The 21,409-nt window shown below is 40.9% G+C and overlaps 1 protein-coding gene across 3 annotated transcripts in view; it reads right to left on the bottom strand.

Moving 5' to 3' along the window:
- Positions 1–21,409, bottom strand: part of FAM13C (family with sequence similarity 13 member C) — a 51,936-nt gene that overhangs the window by 18,820 nt on the left and 11,707 nt on the right. For all 3 annotated transcript variants that reach the window (XM_027694122.1, XM_027694120.1, XM_027694121.1), the window contains 4 exons: positions 19,164–19,285; positions 11,128–11,191; positions 5,456–5,606; positions 5,008–5,073 (listed from right to left, as the gene is read on the bottom strand). In XM_027694122.1, the coding sequence (XP_027549923.1) occupies positions 5,008–5,073; positions 5,456–5,606; positions 11,128–11,191; positions 19,164–19,285 (403 nt within the window). The remainder of the gene's footprint in view (positions 1–5,007; positions 5,074–5,455; positions 5,607–11,127; positions 11,192–19,163; positions 19,286–21,409) is intronic.

Below are 21,409 nucleotides of genomic sequence, written 5' to 3'. Positions count from 1 at the left end.
ATGCAAATCTTTCCTTGCAGAAGGGCTCAAAGTAAACAGCAAACAGTTCAGCAAAATGTCACATGCAGGATGAACACGGGACTGAGGATGACAGAAGAGAAGTACAGTTACTGGCTTAACGTAAATCATTTCTGAATTCCACGGGAGAAGCTGGATGGGTATGTTTATAAATAATGAAGTATAATATAAAAATGGAGAGTTTCCCAGAATGGCAGCATTACTTGTATTTTCATAGATCTGTTTGCTTTTGAGAGCCCCATTTCTGGAGTAGATGATGAGTGTGCAAAGTAAGATTAACTTTGTGATTTATCATTTACTGCCTTGGCGAAGAGAAAGGAAGATCAAAAATATAATGTGCCCTGATGCTGAGAACCTCCAGAGCTGCTTGCAGATTTTTGTTAAGGTTTGAAGGAACATACCTATGGGTCTAGAGAACACAAGATATGAAAATAGCAACCACCACCAGTAATATTCCAGGTAGTTATTCAAGGTAAGTGGGCAGTGACTGCTGCCTGGAGGAGTCATGATTGTGATACCGTGTTAACAGTGTCTTGGACTGTGAATGGAAACCTCACCTCAGGTGCCTCAAAAGGTAAAATTTGTTTTATAGTGGTGATCAAGCTAGAAAAAAGTAGGAATTGGTGAACTTCATCTCACTGATTCTGTTTATGGGTAATATGAAAAATAATGGGCACATTACAGTGCCTACCTCCAGGGAACATCCAGAGTTCATCTTCCCTTTGCTGTACATGAGTACATGATAGGGAATAATCATTGTATCTTATTCCTCACCCTCAGTAGTTGTGGATGAGGATGATGTAGCCTAATCCACATTTTTGCTATCAGATGATTGCAATTTAAAGCAGATTATACTTTTTAGGGAGAAACTCCACATTCATAAAAGTCCTTGCCCAAAAGTTCTCTCTGTTTTGCTTTGTTAAAGCAAAGATTGTGCTCTGTCTTAAGTTCCCCTACAGGAATTTCCACAGCACATAATATTTTACACCAGCTATGTTATTTTATTTTTTTCTAAACCCATTTATATATGCAGCCTTTTAATTCCTATATTTTAATTCATATATTTAATTCTTATATTTTGGATTTCCAGGCAACATGCATGTGATTTCTAATCAGTGTTATATTTTCCATATGGCTTGCATTCTAATACATTTCACAGAATCTTTTTATTCAATAAAGTCTAAAACTGCACAGAAAAACAACTGTATCTGGATTTAATCACAGAAGAACTGGCAGGTTTAGGTAAGTTCTTTCACCTTCACTTTCTTTTGATTTTCTCCTTTGCATGTGGGACATGGCATTCCCATGTGGAGTGGGTATTTCTGTCAGGATTTTAATGGAACCTTTGCATTACATTTTATTGGCCCTCTGCCCAAGAGATACCAAAGCTGCAAATCCCTATTGCTGCACTGGGATAGTGGGGGAAAAACAGCTCTGAATGGCAGCCTTCACAAAAAAACAACGATTAATTTTACATATAGTAGTTACAATGGCCTAAAATATCATTTTATTGGGCAGCACTCACCCATTTTTGCTTTACAGACAACAAAAAATCCTATTGTATAATCACAGTTTAGTCTCTCATGCAAAAGTTGCATGTGACCTTTGTATCTATAAACTCATCTACTCTTGGCAGCATCATCAATTATGATTATGTTAAACATTTTCATGATGAGACAATGTGGCTGATTATTAATTCCAACCTTGCATCCTTCCCCTAAATACTTCATACTATGAAGGTCAAATTCCACTCTCCAAGGTACCAGAGCAACACCCAAGTCTCCTAAATCATGTGTGAGATTCAAATCCTCCCACAGAGAGATCCAGAAAGGCATCTGGGAGGAGCAAGGGTAGAGCACTGTACCAGCCATGGGGAATCATGTACTGACAACACATAGTGATAATGGCTGGAATAATTGCTGTTCTGCAAATAAAAGTGTTATCTCTTTTTGGCAAGTACTCTTTCCTTACCCTGTAAGATTTAAAAAAAAAATTATAGTTTTGATTGGGTTTTGGTCTGCTGTTGTTGCTGGTTTTTTTATTTTGAAGATTGTTAATGAGAAGAACCTGGCTTCCTTCCTTTAATTTCACCATCTTTGAACTTCAAGAAATGTACAATCACTGTGAAGTGGGTTGACTAAGAATAGTTTCACAGATTTCTCATGCTCTGTTATTATCAGGAATAAATTCTTTTATAGTCACATTAAGTAGCAGTCCCCTCACTGTGAAAGGAAAACGATGTGATAAAAAGATCAGCCGATCTGTGTATGACAAGTGCAGGAAACAACTTTTAACATTTGAACTCTGATTTCCTGTGGACCTGGAACTACCCCTCTTGCAGGAGACTGTACTGCTGATAAACCATGGGGTCACAGACACCTGCTCCTTTTCACATTTACAACCAGGCAATTTTCCTAGGGCCAACCCAGTCTCAGAAGTGGAAGAAAAGCACACATTCAAGACTGAACACTCCTTGAAGATAAATGCAAAGGACAGGTAGTGGCTGGTGCAGCTCCAGTGTGAAAAAACACAAAACTCAAGGAGGTTTTTTTATTCCGAAAGGGAGACAACCTGCATGCCAGATGAATTTGGGAATATTTCCCAAAGGCCAGGGCCCTTCCATTTCCTTGGCACCAGGGCCGTGCACACTGGTGCAACTTTGGCATGGCCCAAGAAGGGCTTTAATTCCAACTCTACTACAGGTGCATTAAATTACTGCCTCTGTTCGTGAGTGGCCAGCAAATAATTCAAACTGATTCATTTACATGACCCGATTACTGTCATAGTGAAACACCTTGGTGATGACAAGTTCTAACCAACCCCATTTTTAATTAAAGCTTAAGGCCATCATCCTGGTTCCAGTTCTGCTTAGATCCTAAACAAGACTCTAAGCATTATCCTGAGACTAGCCCATGAACTGACCAAAAGTCTCCTTGTGTTTATGTGTCTGGTCTAACTTTAGCCTCTATTTTGGACAAAACTGAGAATTAAAGCCACCTCTACCCAAGCCAGTAAGTTGCCCCTTGGCACCTACTCCATCTCATCTGCTGGACAGGACTTAAAGCCAGCTTCTGCTATCTTATGCAGCATGTTCATAAGATGGACTTCATATGGCAACAACTCCTATGGTACAAGTCTGTATTTATGCCTGTGATATTCTCTAAATAAAACAATAATACACTGAAATCTCTTGTATAGAAAATATATTATGCAGATGTAATGTGTTCAGCCCACAACATGTAATGTCTGTGAATGCTGCTACCAGGATTTTTAATTTCAAGGCCATTTAGAACTTCTTGTAGTTAGGTTCAGCTGCTCACTGCTCAAGTCATATATTTGATGTATACTAATATCCAAAAGCTATAGAAATTACACCCTGCTCTTCTCTGGTTTCCCCTTTAAAAAACTAGATTAGTAACCCCCAGAAATTCTTTATGGTCTCACTTTGGCAGCTCCAATTCTGTTTTTACATATTCAGAAGTAAACTGGAAATTGCTGACTTTGGTTATCTGTTACTGTTCGTCCCCTTAAAATTTGCATCCTGGAATACCCTGTCATTTTACTAGACTGTTCTGTCTTCATTCACCATACATATGATGCATACCTTTCTAATTTTTGTTGACTGGGATGCAAATGAAAGGATCATGTTTGTTTTGCCTGATTCATCGAGGAAAGGCTAATAAATAGAGACGTAGCATAGATGGCACATTCTCTAAAAACTCTGCCTAGGCTGGTACAAATCTCTGGACTTCCATCCAGGTTTGAGCTGAAATAGCCAATAGTCCCATGTGACAACTGCGCCTTAACTCAGGGCATCAGTAGTAATTTAAAAGGCAGAATTAGGGCCAGCTCTGTCTGTGCAAAATGGCAAGTTGCTAAAAATACCACAAACCACAAAGCAAGTTAGTGGGAATGACTGCATGTTAAAACCCATTAAATAGGGAAGCTTTAACTAAAGCAAGAGTTGGAACTGCTGGAGTGACAGAGCATGCTCTGAACTGTGCAAGAGAAATGCTACATCATGCAATATTCCCCCAAGTAGCTGCATATGGGCAAATGGGAGCAGAGAGGGTATTGGAAGTAGAAAATCTAATCAAAACAGCAAAAATAAGTACAGGAAACAATTATGGACCATCTAACAATGAACTATGAAGCTACCAGAACAAAATAATGCGGTAAACTACTGGAAAGGGAGGAAAACCCCACCCTGTCACAAAGGAAAGGGGTCACTGCAGATTTTGGAGAAGCTGCAAAATGTCTCTGCCTGTGCAGCACACACACGAGACCTGTCTCTGCCTCAGATGCTCGCCAAGGCTGGCACCAGCCCAAGTTCCATACCTGTATCCAAGAGCTATTAAAGTATTTGCCTCGCTGGGCTAAAGCATTCCTGTGTTGTTTTTTTTTTTTTTTTAGCTAAAACCCAGGACATTTAGCATTTTCACATTCCTTCATTTTTATAATAATTTGACTTCTGCATACCTTTTTCCTTAATTTTGCAACGCAAACCTCAAACTTTAGAATTTCTTAAGCAGAACACTATCATTTGTGATTTTTAATTTTTTAGGTAAATAACGTTATTTTCTGCTGAAAATTCTGAGCAAACAGCTTTTGAAGTAAGTTCTTCTGAACCCAGATTTATTCTGATACGAAACATCAATTGCAAAGGGATTTACTGACCTACCTGCCTTAATTTGAACCATGCATGGTGCACAGTTTAGGTATTTGTGTATTCATGTCACTTGTCTGTGAGATGCATTAGTCATACTCCTTTGACCTATTTTTCACGAACAGTGACTCCTCTTCTACTGAGCATCACGACTCTGCCAAGCCCTGGGACTGCAAGCTATGAATTGACAAAAATAGTGCCGAGCCTTGGGGCTGTTTATTTCCATATTGAGGAAAGAGGGAAAGATAACACACCACAGTTTGCCCATATGTGTAATAATACGGGTTCATGAATGATTAAAATCCACATGCTGTAAAACTCACCTTCGCTATCTCTCTGCTGATGCATTAAATTAAAATCAATAATAGGAGAAATGAAGTGATATTGCTCTGACAAAAAGAATGACAAAAATAGAATTACATGATATGGCAGGTGATCTCACACAATACAGACATAGGAAGTAAAGAGCGTAAATTTACTTGGAAAAAAATAGCACATTAAAACTGAAAATAAAAGAGTCAGAATTCTTAAAACCTGTCTGAAAAGCAAGACTCTCCCTCAGAAAACCAAAGGGTTACAGCCATTAATTTCTGTCCTTTTGAGAGGTATCACCCCCTTTTTACATTACACGGCATTTGCGTCAGGAAATGGTGCTTTGCATTAGCTCTGCACCGTTTCCCGGAGGACTGACTGCAAACCTGATTTTAAACTGCAAGTCACAAGGCTCTTTTATAATTGCAAATGAGAACACACCACGGCGGGACCGCTTACCTCCACCGCCGGCCCCATCAGCCTGCACGCCGCTCTGCGCTGATGGAGGGGCTGCGTCCTTGGGCGCCGGCAGCTGGGGAGTTTCCTCCTGGCTTGGCAGGAATGCAGAGCACAGATCGGTTTCCAGGGCTTGCAGCTTCAGCAAAGAATTCTGCAGACAAAAGCAGAACATTGGGAATGGATGGAGAACAACAGGAATCGGCAACAGCGCTTCAACTCCCGGAGCCCATGAGCGGTGCCTGCAAAGGGGTGTTCCACCGGCGGCTCCGGGAGGACGTGCAAGGGAACAAACGTGCACCGTTCCACGAGTTTCTTGACTCCTGGTTATTTAAGTCCCAATTTACATGGATTATTCATGACACGTGGGAAAGATGACTTCGTCAGCAAAAGACGATTTATTCTAGGGAGCCAAACTGAGGTGGTGTCCCTTTTCTTGGGCTTGGAGCAATACATTAGGGAAGTATTTCATTCATTGGGCTGACATCACGATCTGATGACATTATGTCCCTCCCTATTTACCATTCATAAAAAACCAAATCTCCCTCTCCAGCTTGTGAGTGCAGTACGGAGCAGTGAACAAAGAGTTACTGAGAACACGCTCCCTCGTGGGATCCTTGGAAGAAGTATTTTTTAATTGGCTTTTTTAGAGGTACTTCACTGTGTAGACATGGCTTTTGTGTAGGTGCTGCTGATTCTACAGAGCAACCGGGTCATTTGCCATCCACTGCAAAGGTAAAATCAACACACCATTGTCACAAGCTGCAGACAAATCAACGAGGACAAGGCCTGTTATCTATCACAGCACTTCCAGCTACTGTGTCATGCTTGGTCCATTTCTCACTTTAATGCTGCACGCAGTATTAAACTGTACAACCTGACACAAGCCTCTTGCTGTGATGCAAATGCCGTGAAAGCCCTAATCACCATCTGACTGGGCAAAATGAGTCACCACCCCCACGCATTCAGATCCCCTATCTCAAGGGAAATACAGCTTACAACAACATAAAACAAAATCACACAAGGCTGTCTTGATAATTACGCAGCTGCCACACACAGAATATACGTAGAACATTAAGTCACCCAAATGGTACATATTTATGAAGAGCATTTTCTTAAGAAAATAATAAGAGTTGCAACAGAAAGAAAAATCCTCAAGTTTATACCCTAAAAATCTCCTTTTCCCACTCTGAAACCAAAGTATTGATTCATTTAGTGAAAAATGAATTTGTTTATCAGTCTGATTTCCTTTGTGTAACAATGTCACCTATGTGGTGAGTAGTTTAATATGTCTTTGCATTATTTTTACTGTAAGGCAGCCCTTTTATAAACCCAAGGATGATAGTGGCTTTAGGTTAAAAAAACTCCCACCAAACAAGTTTGCCTGAAAACAGCAGGGAAGACTTTCAGCCTTGACCCTTTCATTTCTTTAATAGAATTCAGGAAAATTATGGAAACCTTCTCACCCCCAACAGCTTTCAAGTGGCAGTGAATTTCCTTACCAAGGGAAGGGCGCCAACTTGAATTGTACCCATGGCAGGGTTTTCATGACATGACAGGCCTCATTTTCCACTGTCTCTCATCCCAGATAAACCCAAACAAAGTGGCTGTGGAATTATCAGAGCAGATGGGAAGCATTTTATAGTCATTAATGTCATCTAGCAAAAGACGACTATACTAGTTACAAACCAGTGAGGACTCTGCTCCCAGCCTGGACCTTATCATGAGAACAGCTGATGAAAAGTAGGGAGAACACAGATGAACAAACCAGAAGAACATACCAATTAGGAGAACATGGGTGAATGTCTGACAGAAGTACCTAACCTTCAGGGACTGTTACTTCAAGCATTTGACAAGAAAAATCCCCTATCAAGAAAATACATTCACTTTGCATCACTATTTCTTACGATACATTAATATTTATGGGAAGTTCAGTATGAAATCAGTCACACAGACTACATTGTTAAACATTATACTTCAGCAATGCTTCTGCTGTAATTCACCAGCTGGTTTATATTCAGTTGCTCTAAATGATATTTTTCACCCATCTGGGGAAGGTGGGTGGATGGCAAATTTCCAGTCACTGCCAAACACTAAAAAAATTCATATAATAATAATAGAAATAGCTTCTATATTTTCATGAATGTGCCCTTGACAGGGATTTGATGTAGGGAGAAAAACACTAAGTAGCTTTGATCGTTTTGATGTTACCAGGGAGACGATGAATTTGGAGTGTGCCATCAACCCCACCTTACTCCTAAACCACAGCTGAGTCCTGTGGTGCTGCCACAGCACATCACCCAGGAAAAGTCACCACATATTTATGGGAACACACATAAGGAGACATGGCTTTAAGCAAAGGCCAAGCACAAAGCTGCCCAGGGTGAACCAGGCAAAGAAGTTGCTAAACATGTTAGAAGCCAAAACAAACAGCTAAAATACACAGAGGGAAAAGTTAGGCCTTGGTGGGTATCATCAACAATTTTAGTAAGGTCTTATATGAAGAACCAGTATAACAGAAGTAATTTAAGCTATGGCATTCTATATCTGCTAAGGAACTCAGCTCAAACACTTCAGATTTGATGCTCATTCCAGCTTCCCTCTGGTGCCCAACACTAGTGTTTCTGATGCAGTAATTCCTGATCCATGATAATGCAAATGAAAGGACATATTAATATTTAAAATTGATCCTTAAATTTCTTTGGAAAAATAACCATATTGTTGCCTCTTAAGAAGAGTATCCTGAAAGTATTGAAAAAGAAGCAATTGTATTTGTCTTGGACAAAGGTTTCTTATCTCTTCTTATGTTCCCTTAAAGCAGCTGACAGTTCAAAGATATTGAGCTATACCAATTCCACTGAAGATAAAACAAGATTCACTATTCCAAATAATGGAAAAATAAATAAATTCACAGGAAGCTGGAGGAAAACAGGGAGAGAGACAGTGTAGTGCTAATCACCTATCTGGTATTTTTGATAATGCTTTAAGAAACCACAATCATTAAAATATCATACCCTTGCCTGATGGAGAAGGCACAGTACAAAAGGACTGCCATTTGCAGAGGAAGCTCAGCCTGTGGTAAAGACACCACCTCTACAAACAAAAAAGCTTGTAGCCTGTACCCCACTGACCATCTCCCCTTCCAACCAATTACTATCAAAAACACGGAGTGGAGGCCTTAGGGCAAGGAATTACTGAGACAGCAGATAATCCCTTACAACTAGAGATAAGTATCACCCACTGTTAAATCCCTCTGGAGAATGGGACACTGAGAGAACAAATTCTCCCAATGCATCACCAAAATGCTGTGGCAATGAGTGGCAGTACCCTGAAAGAGCCTATAAACCTTTTCTAGGTGGGTGCCATCAGTAACCCCCTCTCCTGCTGGGACCCGACAGGATCAGCACCATGGGATCAGGAGGGCATTCCTGGCCTTAGAAATAACTTCTGTCCCTGATAAAGCACTACTTTTATCAGCATCCTTTGTTTCATCCTTGTGGACTTCCTAAGGTCTGGTAAATTTAAGAACTGAGGGAAGAGGGAAAGGGAACAGGACTGCCCCAGCCATGAACTCTGCCCAGTCTCAGTCAGGAGCCTGACAGAAGGGACGAGAAGCAAAGCCCAGACTTGATTCCTTCTGCAAAAACTGATATCACCCTGACCCTCACACAGTGTTTCTGGACATAAAGAACACCTGCACCCTGCCCTTGGGCCTGCTCCTGCCTCTCCAGGGCACGAAGGCAGCTATTCTATTATATCCAGTTTGTTGATGGATTTGCTGGATTTATGAAATCAGCTGGGGCAGAGAAGGAGAATAATCCAAGCTTTCAGCATTTAATGGCCTTTGAAGAGATTCATATAGAAAAGAAACTGAGCAAATTTCAACCTGTTCAGCTTCTTCACTCTGAGGAAATTAATGCTTTTATATGTCACATTGGAACAGCTTTTTAATTCTGAGAGTTCAGGTTAAAATGAGATAGGCATATTTTATGTGAACATAAATAAATCTCTGCAGTATCTGTTATGGCAATATTTGTGTCTTGAGGCATATGACATTTCCAATTCAGAACTTCCTTTATGGGGAACGAACAAGCAACAATAAGATAGAACAAGATATGCCCTGGGTCTGCATAATGCCACGGGTGAGCAGTGAAGAGAGACACCATTTTCTCTAATCCTATAAGAGAATTTATTTTCTTATGACACACATCCATGTGGGTTTGCAGGAGATCTGATCTATAGATCTGATCTATAAAACCTAAGATTTGGCAAAAGAAAACACCAGGTTGTAACCCTTGCTCATTCCTCATTGATTATTAATGATTTATTTTAATATCTTATCTTTATTTTAATTATCTTATCCAATAATATGTTTTAATATCTTACACTGATTTATTTATTTTAATATTTTATCTTAACCTTAAAGTCATCCTTTGCAGAGATTTTAAATGGAAGCTTTCAAGTGGAAGCTTTAGTGGATATTTGCAGTGTGGTTTCTCAAAAGAAACAATAATTTCATGATTTCCCCCAGGGCCTTAAGTGGCTCGACAGAGGCTGAGTGCACTCCCTTAGATTGGTCACTGAGCGAGCCCTCCTTGTTAGCACTGAGATTTTCAACGGGGAGCTGCACAACAGTGACACAAATGCAAGGGAAACAATTCATTGCAGGGAGAAGATTAAGTCTGAATTCCTTTAAAAGGGCACATTGTGGTTTTCCCCTAATGAAAGTCAGGCGTCTATTAATAGACACAAATCTTCCCTGGCTTGTTTTGAAAACAAAGCTTTCTTTTCCACGATTTAACAGGAATGGACTCCTCTTCACCCCTACTCTCTTTTCCCGCTGCTTCTGTTGTTCTGTTGTCTTGTTTTGCACTAAAAATGTTGTCTGCTCCTTGTTTAGGTCCAGTATCATCTGCTGCCCTTGCAGTGTGTGAGTGTACTCTGTGCTCGGGTGCAGGTACCCCAGGCTGGGGGAGATGCTTTACAAGGTTTCCCACTTTGCATATCTGCAAAGCTTGGTTTTACCCCCTAACCCACCCAGTATATTGGTGATTGTTAGGACCTAGCCCAGGCTCATCCATTGTTTGATATGATCACACAAACAGCTTTTCTGTGCTCCACTCACACCGTGCTCCTGGCACAATCCCTGTGAAAACAGCTTGTTTCAAGTGTCACAGGTGTTACTTGGCTTTCCTTGCTTCCCCTCTTCGACTCTCCCTTCCTCCCATCAAACAACCAGAGCACCTTTTACACTACATTGTACTGTTAATAGTTTATTTATGCAGGTTGCAGCAACCTTGAGAACTCCTTAAACAAAACATATTTAATAGATGAACACTTTTGAGCTGTAATACAAGGGAAAAATCAAACATTCTTGAAAGATGGCATTTCACACAGTCAATATTGAGTGTTTGATTCTTTCCTGAGTAAAGAGAAAGCAGCAAGAAGTTGATTTAAAATATTTTTAAAATCTCTAGCTTCTGGCTTTTAAACTATTATGGCAGTCTCATGTCATCTTTTTAAACTATTCTCCAATAACATGACTAGAAAGATTCACTAAAAAGCCAACCTAATATTCTCAAGCAATTACATTATTCCAAGACCTTAAAATTAACAAAACCCAAACACCTATTCAAAATTTATAACATCATATTTCAACTTTTGGTTCAGCTTACCTCATTTATGCTGTTACATTGATCGGTTGCTTCCTTTGGTGAAATGCTTGTGTTCTGATCTATTCTACAAAACAAAATAAGAATTTTCACTCAATAGATTGCCTATCTGTGCTGCAAATATTTCAGACTTTTATCGTGTCTGTATGTAAGTTACAAGTTCCAAAATAAGTTATTTTATTAAAAAACAAACAAACAAAACTTTTCTGTGAAAGTTACATCTGTATTTTGTACCTCATTCAAAACAACTGTGATTTTACTGGAATCCTAACTAATATATTTAAATTGTGAATAAAGTCCTGCAAAACTATGACATTACAATGTGGGTTTATTTTGTCATGCAGAAAAAGTTCTACGGAGGCATGATCAGTTCAGTGTCTCGGTGAGCTAATAGGGTTAAAGCCAAGAAAAATCTCAGACATATGCTTAAATCCAAGCACAGTTTGTCCCACATGCTTTAAATCAGGAACAAGGGCTTTCCAGTATCAGAGACATAAAGAATAAATCTTCCCATATTTAAATTTGATGGCATTTCAGGCTCCCAATCTTCAATTTTCTGCTTAAGCTCTGTTTTTAAAATTTCACCAAGACCCCAGTGCCTGGAAATCCTGTGAGAGAGACGTCCACATTTTCTAATGAGTGTCACTTTGCAGCCATCAGAGATGTCCATACCTTTGGTTTTCTTTCAGTGTATTGCTGCTTCACCATGTGGAAATAGGAAAGGAAGGTGCTGGACTGGCAAGGGGGAAATCTCTTCCCTCTGACGGAGGCTAATAAGACAGCTGTGCCCCAGCCAGCCAGATGTGGGCCTGGCCTAAGGCTCCACACACCTACCAGCTTCAGGATTAGTCACCAATTCCTTCCACCAAGGAATGAAACTGAAGTCTAAAAAAAACTTGCCAGAGAATAAGGGAGCAACCTGGGAAGCCTCATCCCAAAGCAATCTGAGGGTTTCCACACGTGACTTCAAAGCCTGACATGGGTGTATCCCAAGTTAACTCACAACTCAGCTGAAGCAAGAAAACTGCAGCTGTCTCAGAGAGTGAGATTTCTCGGTGCTGAAAAGGTGGCAAAGTTTGCTGGCCCCCGTGAGACTCACTCTCTGACATGATCAAACCCAGCACAAACCCAGATTCCTTTGGACAAACCAGTTCATATTTTTCCATGCTCAGAGTCATCCCAGCAAAACCAGATAGTTTTAAAAGTCTCTAGAGACCTCAAAACCGGTACAGACAGATTCATAGTTTGTGGTAGTTCTTCGTGGATTTATGAGACATTTAAAGACTGCAATGCTGGATATGGCACTTTCCTTATCAAAACAGACACACTAGGTAGCTACACCAAGATGAACAATCACTTGCTTTCAAATAGGATCCAAGGTGTGCAGTTCACATAGGAACAAAAATGAGCCATTTTGGGAAGGGCTCATGTAGCACTAGAATGGGAGGTCTCAGCCCAGCCAGCCTGCACCTCCCTCAGGCACACAGGTACAGGATCAGATGTGAGTGATTTCTGACAACACTTGAGCAGCAGGGTGCCTTGGCTGACTGCTGAACAAGCACCTAACTACACCCCTAATTTAGCTCTCCACATATATATTCTTTGTGCCATCTTGCCTGAAAGCGAAGAGCAAATGTCTCCATAATGTGAAGAGAAAGGAAGGAAAACGAAATTACAGGTGCAAAAAGGTTAATGCCTAACAACCAAACCCTGCTCTTAGCCAGTGGAGAGGACAGTAGGAGACAGCAGAAGGGAGTTAAAGAAAACTGAGAAAAACATGGGAACAGTAAAAGGACTAATTTAATAGGAAAGAGTGAAGTATTTGTAGTTTGCTTTAATAACATGTAATGAGGGAGCTGCAAGGTTACAAATAGCTGAAGAACTGATTCACTAATGAAGAAAAGTTATTTAGAGTGATTTATTGCATTGAACTAGAGCTAGACATAAAGGAAAGGATGAAAAGGACATATGCCAGATTTGAACACTTCTGGTACTCATTTGGATGCCTCCTTTCAAGGTGCATAACATAGCAAATGTGAAATCTCCTTAAAAAAGAAAAACAAATTAAATTTTTAAAAGAAACCAAACCAAAGCAAAACCTAAATGCCAGCAGCAGTTCATACCAGCACTATATGAAGTTCTACATAATTCACAGCTGTATCACCCACGAGTCTTGCACTCTGGAGATTAAAATGTTTACGGCAGCCACGAAGTACCACCTGTGTCTCATTCAGGTTGATGCTCTTGTCTGCTGTTTTGGGGGTGCATTTAGTCATGCATTTTACTGTTTCTTTTTCACTAAAAATGCTTGAGTATGATGCTCTTAGTTTTGTATTCTTTGGATTCTGGAGGTACTGAAATCATTAAGGTGAGTGACTATTTTTGTGTGAAGAGCATTTACATGAACACCGTATGCTGAGCTGATCTTACTCTATCCAGAGATTTTTGGGGTGTGCTTTTTCCTTTTCACCAAGACTAATTGCTCTGCTACGCAAATGCAAGTTTTCTGATTGTCACCCGGCAACACAGGGCTTACAATTTAATAACTATGGGTTGGATCTTACTCTCATTAAAAGTCAATCACAAAATATCCATTAACTTCAAAAGCAGCAGGAACAAGCCCTAATTTTCCATCTGTGCTGAGTACATTAAAATTATTTCAGGCCTTAGCTAAAATTTTGAATAATTGCAGGCACCCTTATTTTGTATAATTTACATCATGTAAAATAATGAGAATGGAATTCTCTATGTGGCTCTTACTCAAATATGTGTTATATGGTCCTTTAAAAAACATGAAAGGCCTGGTCTCTCACCCTCCCTTATAGACTCTGGCTTTGGCAGAATTATCCTCTTCTCCATGACAGAGATGGCAAAGATGCAATGAGTAATATGTACATTTGAAGCTTGTGGAAGTAACAAAAAAAAAAACTAAATACTAATTATCATAACAGAGCTCCTACCAGACTTCAAGGGGAAGATCAATTTGCATGAGCAGTGTGCTATTTGAAAAACAGACCAGAACATGTGAATTTTTTGAATTATGCATGACATCACTTCTAAACTTGCATAAAATTCAAATAAAACCACATAATTTTAAAAGCTAGGCAAAATGTTTGAAGATAACCTAAGCAAACTCACATCACAGTTCCTAGATGGAACCCAAAAAGGAGCATTGTATTCTGTAAATTGAAATTTGCTCCAGTCCAGCTCTGGATCACAGTAGCCCCATCCTCAGCTGAGTTAGATGCTTATGCATCACAATGCCACACGTGCTCGGGGTCTTGGCACTGGTGATGCCAGGGTAAGTCCTCCCAGCCAACCACACAGTATTCTGTGGATGAAACTCCTTTTCCAGGTTCACTGTGAGTCTATCCTGGCCCAACACTCCTTCCCTGTCTCCAGTCTAGAATCAGTTCTACCCTTCCCACTGTTAGGGTGGCTCACAGGGGTGACAGTGTCTCAGTACCCTGTCAGGGGACTGATTCAACCTATCCAGAGATCACATCACATGAGTTCACAGAAAGGCAGAACCCACAACCAGCACTTCTCAGCACCAGGAAAACGAAAAAGGTCCTTTCTGAGACCTCCAGAAATGGCAAAAAGCATTCTGAAATCCAAACACCTTCATACAGGGCTGCAGGTGGGTGCTTCAAAAGCATGCCTTTGACTCCTTAGAAAGCAGTGCAGAACTGCAGCAGGCTTTGGGGTGAACATAAAGAGAGAAAAATGAGAGGAAAAACACCATCAAGGGCCCAAGGCTACTCCCTGGGCAATCCCTGAATGATGGAATGAGCACTCTGACAGAGAGCTAGTGTAGCACTGCCTGTCTCATCAATCACAGCCCTTATGTAATACAGCCAGCTCTTGTTTTTCTTACTATGAAAGCCTCTCATACTCACCAGGAGCAGTTCTTACTTGGGCTACAGTAAGATGCTATTCTTTTCTTGCTCCTCTATCCTCTCCCCCTCCCCCATTTTTCTTTTTTTTTTCTTTAGTTGTACTGCAACCCAAAAGCTTGCTCAGAGAATTTTCCATACCTTGGTACAAGAAGTCTCACTGAAACCAGAAACACCAGTACTTTAACACCAAGATTTCTGAAGAAACTGTTTTTAGGAAGTGGTCAGTTGTTTCCCAGCTTTCTCCCTGCTCACTTGGCTGCCTGTACAGGTGAGGGGATGTAGCCTCACAAGCTCTGCCTCACCCATGCAGGTCTGCCATATGGCACAGGGACATCAGCACTTCTGCAGCTTCGCTGCTCCCTCCCACTCATCCCTGAGTTGTAGCTGTTCAACAGAAAGCCTGGAAACCAAAGGAGTTCCCGCCTGAACGGCTCTCTAAAAAGTTACTTGCCTTGAAAACTTAAATACCAAAAGCCTTGCTAGAGCTTGGCCTTCCTTGGGGGATCAGAGACACCCTGGGAGGCTGCTGAACCACGGCAGCCCAGGGCTACTGGCATTTCCAGTTTTCCTGGAGAATAGTCATAGGTCTGACAACAACTGCCACCCTACAGCCTCTGCAGAAATTAGGGACCAACCCAGGGACCAGTTGAGTCCTGTTAAATGAAACCACTCCATTCCTATTTTATTTGGGGAATGGGAAAGATGGGGAACTTTCAGGGATTTTTCTTTGGCAGAAAACTTAACCCCAAGGTGTAGTTCCCACACTGAGATGGAATGCAGCCTTCTCTGAAGCACTGACCTTCCCACTGCCTGAGAATGCCTTGTTTCAGCCTCCTCCCTGTGTAACAGGCAGCTGAAGGAAACACCACCCCCTGTTCAGGTAAGTGCACACAGCTTGCAATCCACACCAGTTTTGCTGATTGCCTTTGAGAAGGCAATTGGCAGGAGCAGCTTTTTGTAATCATATGTATTGTTCCATACTGGCTTTCCTATTCTCTGCTAAAAAAAAGGCAGTTCTCTTTATTTGTTCCCAGGACCTGCAAATAACTTTTATCTATCAAAGATGCAAATTATGTTACTCTCTTATCCAAACCCAGCCACACACAATGACCAGAGCAGCATTCACTGTAGTCACTGGAAATAGTATTAGAAATTCATGTTCTGGGAATAAAATGTAAAGGTTTCCTTCTATGCAGGTGGAATTCCATATACTAAATTGATCCTGATGTTCATGAATCATGCACGATAAACACCTCTTGAAACTGAAATCCTTGATTCACAGGCCAAGTACAGCTTAGCCAAGAACAAGACAGTATTCTCCATTCTTCTCACTGCAAACCTCTTCACCAAGTCTATTCTTCCATTTCCCTCAAATCCCACAAAACCTTTCCTTTACTGTTTCGGTGGTTATCCTAAAATGAAAGTACTCCATTAAAGAAAAACAATCCACACATATGTAAGTCGTATTTTTGTGGATTGCTGCTCTTACATTGCCTGTTATGTTCTTCTCTGTCACATATCTGTTTATGAGCATCCCTTGTTAGATTACCCTGAATTTAGATTTCTCTGTTTAACAGGGACTGGACTGAACTGAAAAGTTTTTCATATCTCAGTAGTTTTTAATCCATATTTAGACAAATTAAAACTACCCTGGTTTTAGCTGCCCCACACTCACCGGAACAGATTTCTTAAAAAACTCAGTACAGTTCAGAGGTCTTGAGACCTTTAAACTCCAATGAGGCCAATGACAGAGCTATATCAATCTGCAGACTCTAAATTAAAGCAGAAGTAACAACAAGCTGCACTAGAAACAATCAATCTTGCTTCTTCCTATGAGACAGAAATAAATCCTTTTCGTATCCTACACACACACATCTGATACACCGAGAGAGCCTGCCCAGGGTCACCTCTGCAGCAGCGTGCCCATCTCCTCCTAAAGACCAGAGAGCTTTTAGTCTATGAGTTAGGCAGATACAGTGTTCCAAAGCATGGTTAATTTTACCACTAACCTAGCAAAAGCAGTGGAAGAGGGTGGAATTCGAATTTAGTGGAGTAGCAGATGTGTTCTGTCCAAATCCAGCTACAATTGCTGGCAGTTGCCAAACCTGAATACTTAACCTTTGCCATGTCCACAGCAGAGAAGGCAGAAAACAAGGCAAGATGTCATTCCCTGGCAGCAGTGTCCCATCATTCCCTGGCAGCAGTGTCCCAGCCTGTTGCATGAGTCAGTGCTGTGGTCCCGGTGCCAGAGGCCCGTGTGAGCGGAGACAGGGACACTGAACTGCCAAAATGGGGCCCTGCCAAAGCTGGCCGACAGCAGAGGGATGGGGCAAGCTGGTGGTGGCCCTCGAGGGGAGTCACTGACACAGTGACCCTCAAACTGAAAGTGGTAACTCCAGCATATGTGATTCAAAGTCCCCTGCCTGGCTGGGTGGCGGGAGTGTCTTTTGCAAGGGCAGTTAAAGTAAATGAAGTGTGTGTGTGATGCCAGTGACCATGTGTTAATACTTGTTTACTCCATGTTTAAAGTTCCTTATTTGAGAGTAAAGTCACCTACTTTTTTATTTTTTATTTTTTTCTTGTAATATAATCAAACGAAAACATGGACAGAGTTGAGATTTGATCACTGCGCTTTCACAGCTCTTAGGATGGTAAATCCAGGTACCATTATTTAACAGATTTAGCCCTTGTAGACAGCAGACTTTCTGAGGAGCTACCCTGTTAAGCAGGAATAAATAGCATAGTGAACAATGGTTTAGTACCAAGCAAACTCAAAATGCCAAACTGTTGAAGAGGACAGGGGAACTTTGCTGTGGTTACTGTTTTATCCATGCACACTCTGGTTCTTACCTATTTTCCTTTCATCACATTCCTTTCGAAATTACCAGTTACTTTATTATCTACCCATACACAGCCATCCCACCAGCAGAGCCAGTAGGTAGGCCTAACTCTATGATACCAAACTCATCAAGCTCCTCTTTACAAGAAAACCCTGCAATTCTTTCCTAGCATAAAGAATGACAGAAAAAGAGAAGGCAGGCTTCCTAATTAGAAATTCTTTCTGAGATGCAGTGTCTCAATTGCACAGACAATCACTGTAGGGCAAAAGCAGTTCTTTGTCCAAGAGAATTATATGCTTGGTCATTCTGCTAAACCTTCCTTTGAGAGCACAAAATAATATGATTTACGATGTTGCCTACTAAAAGCTGTGGTGAAACCAACCAGTTCGTTTCATAGAAAGCACCAAATTGCCTTTGGATGGCAAAAACCTTGGAGCCAAGGTGCTCTAGATGGCAAATGGCTGTGCCCTGAGCATCCTTGTGATGTACTGCCACTGCTTCAGTCCCTCCATAGAGCACCAAGGCTGTCATGCACCTCGAGACAAAGAGCAGAGACCTGGCTCACCTGCCAAAAACTCTGTGCACAGAACAGCAGGGCCAAACCAGCACCTCAGCATGCAAAAATCATAAAGAAGCGCCCTCAAATTTAGAAAGAACTAAATCTTATCCTTAGGACACACCTTCACTGGTCGCTGGGTGAGTTGAAACTCCTTTTTAAGCCTTTTGCTGAACCATGAAGGATCAGGGTAGAAACTGTGACTTTCAATAGTTATCAGAGCTGAGTTGCTTGACCATCAGCTGAGTTACCTGCCACCAAGACTTTTTAATGCCTGACCTGAACACACTGTACCCTTCCCAGCACTAGAACAAGCCCAGTTGCCACAGCACTCAGAGTCTAAACTATACACAAATGCATACCCATGGTAAAATTGGGTGTGCAGGTTCCCATTCCCATTTCACAATTAGAATACAGCTCTGAGAAAGAGTGAGGTAATTCAGCACTGGGGGGAAAAGAAAAGAAATGGCAAGATATTTTTGAAACTTGGCACAGAGGAACTGAAGTTTCTGAACTGAGGATGTTCTTCCTGCTTGAAATGTAAAGGGGTTTAAAGAATGATGAAATTTGCATTCTTATCTTTATCCCTTCCACTTTCTCCAAACAACCCTAGCCATATAAATATAGAATACAACTGCCAATGAGAGCCAGGAGTCTGAATTTTTTATACAAAAGGCAGCAAATGAATTAGCCTTTCCTACAGTTAATCAGAAGTGAAATGTGCTGTCTGATCCCAAGGCTTACCTTGGTTGAAGTCTCACGACTGTTTCCTGGCACCTCAGAGTCACGTTCTGTGTGTAGTCATTAGCTGAGGATCCAGCCTTCCCCTGCCACTCCGGGAGGCCTGGCAATGCACATTCCACCTCCTGCACAAAGCACACCAGAAAAAGAAAAAATTGCATGTGCCCTGTCAGTACCAATCAGGCTTAGCTGAACGTTTTCCTTCAAGAAAAAAATTGCTCCTTGAGATTGGATGCTGATCGTGGATCTTTGTTCTTTTTTTTGGGTAGTAATCTGGAAACATGTGGAAAACACAAAACGCACACTAGAAAATGCTCTAAACAAAATAGTATGTTCTTTCTCTGGAAAACAGTTTTTGAAACCAAAGCAGACTGTAACCCATTTTCTGTTTATTAGTTAGATAACAGATGTCAGCTTCTGAGCTAAGAGGTACTATACACAGAGTTCATTTGAATTTTTTTACTCATATATCAGTAATTTTACTACTTGGCTATCACCAGAAAAATTCTGGCTGACAAAGGCAAATGCAGTTCACTTAAATAAGATTTGTAAGGTTTAACCACCTTCCTCTTTTCCTTCCCTAGAATATGTGTAGCTTTACAAATAGATTATTACTGCAGAAGGAGGGAAAGGCATTGAGGAGAAAAAATGTCACATCACCCAACCTGCCACACAGAAAATAAAAAAGCCAATTCAGTCCAACAAACTGAGTAAGAGAAGAGGAATGAGAAAGGTACCCATTTTACTCCAAGCTTTCAAAAAACAATTGTAGGGCTGTGACAAGATGTGTTCAGCATATGTTGATTTTCCTGCCTATAAAATGGTCTGCAATATTTCCCTTGCATTGCAATGGGGTAAGTTAATGAAGTTCTTTGAAAATGTGATAATCAAAGTGGGACTTTTTTCCTGCTTCTTTATTAGCTTTTATAATCCAGTATTTTAGTCTAAGAGTTTATCAAATTAAAATACGATGTGCTTTGCAAAACAACAATGTTCACTTCCCTGGTAAAGCAATTTGTCTGATTTTGCCTCAGTTTCAAAGCATGGTTGGATGCATGGAGGTAAGAAGTTTGGGTGGGAATGTTCAGATGGCAACTCAGAGGGCAGAGAGAACATGGCAATTCCAGATGGTTTCTGCTAGATGAAAGGGAAAGCTGAGGACAAGAGTATTATTGCTGGCAAGAAACGCTTGCAGGCTTGATGTTTGAGGACTTGGGTGGTTTGGGGTTGTTAGTTTCTTTTCTGTTTTTCTTTTTTATGTCTTTGTTACTGCTCATAAATCGTGTCATTAGGGTGTTAACGAGTAACCCTAGGGAAACACCCTTGATGGAACCTCCATTTCTAAAGAGCAGTGAAATCCATTCCTGATGCGTCAAAGGCATCCAACAGTAGAGTACTGTCTTCTATTTTATTTCTGTTTCTTTTTCACTAGAGAGGGTGAAGCTTCTACAATGAAGTTGCATCTGCTAAGCAGTCTGTGAAAAGGGAAATCTCCAGGCATTGCTGAGAAGTCTCAGTGTTGCATAATCACCACCATGATATTTGCTTTGTACACAAAACACTATGTGGTTTGGAAGCAGCCAAAAATTACCATCATGGATACACACATGTTGAGATAAATAAACTTCTGTTTTGCAAGTTAAATTTCTTTAAAAAATCTAATTCCCCCTAAAAAATCACAGCATGTCATAACCCATCTCTGTCAGGGCACCTGAATTACAGTACATGCATACTGCTGTAGTTACAGAGCAGTTTAATCTTTCCTTGAACTCCAGAAAGTGCCTTGCATCCTTTATTCAACACACAAACACTTCCATTTCTCTGCAAATGGAAGCACCGTGCAAACATTGAACCAGCACTTGGGAGCACAGCCCTGGTTACCTCATGGTGCTGTGTCAACATAGAAAATAGCCAGAAATGAATCCTGGGCAGAAGTGCCTCCTACACCTCCTGAAAATGGCAGTCCCTACAAGAAAATAGGCAGGTACATTTAATGGACAGTGAATTGAAGAGGTTTAACCCGTGATGGGAGCTATGGCCTAAACATAAACAGAGTATTCCTGAAAACTGAGCAGAACTTGCAGACTGCCTGACACATTTGTGAGTTTGTGTAGCTGATGTGTCAACATCAGCTCTGGTTTTTGGATTCCTGTGCACTTAAAAACACAATTTTGTTGTCAAATTTGCCCCTTAATTTATACTCAAAATACTTTCACTCTACAGTCTTCAGCATTTCCAGCTCTAGGCAT

Source organism: Neopelma chrysocephalum, unplaced genomic scaffold, assembly GCF_003984885.1.
Source record: "Neopelma chrysocephalum unplaced genomic scaffold, ASM398488v2 Primary Assembly neopelma1_96, whole genome shotgun sequence".
In the NCBI taxonomy this organism is placed as follows: Eukaryota; Metazoa; Chordata; class Aves; order Passeriformes; family Pipridae; genus Neopelma; species Neopelma chrysocephalum.
Note: the sequence above shows the minus strand (reverse complement) of the source record. Positions and strands in the feature narration are given on the sequence as shown.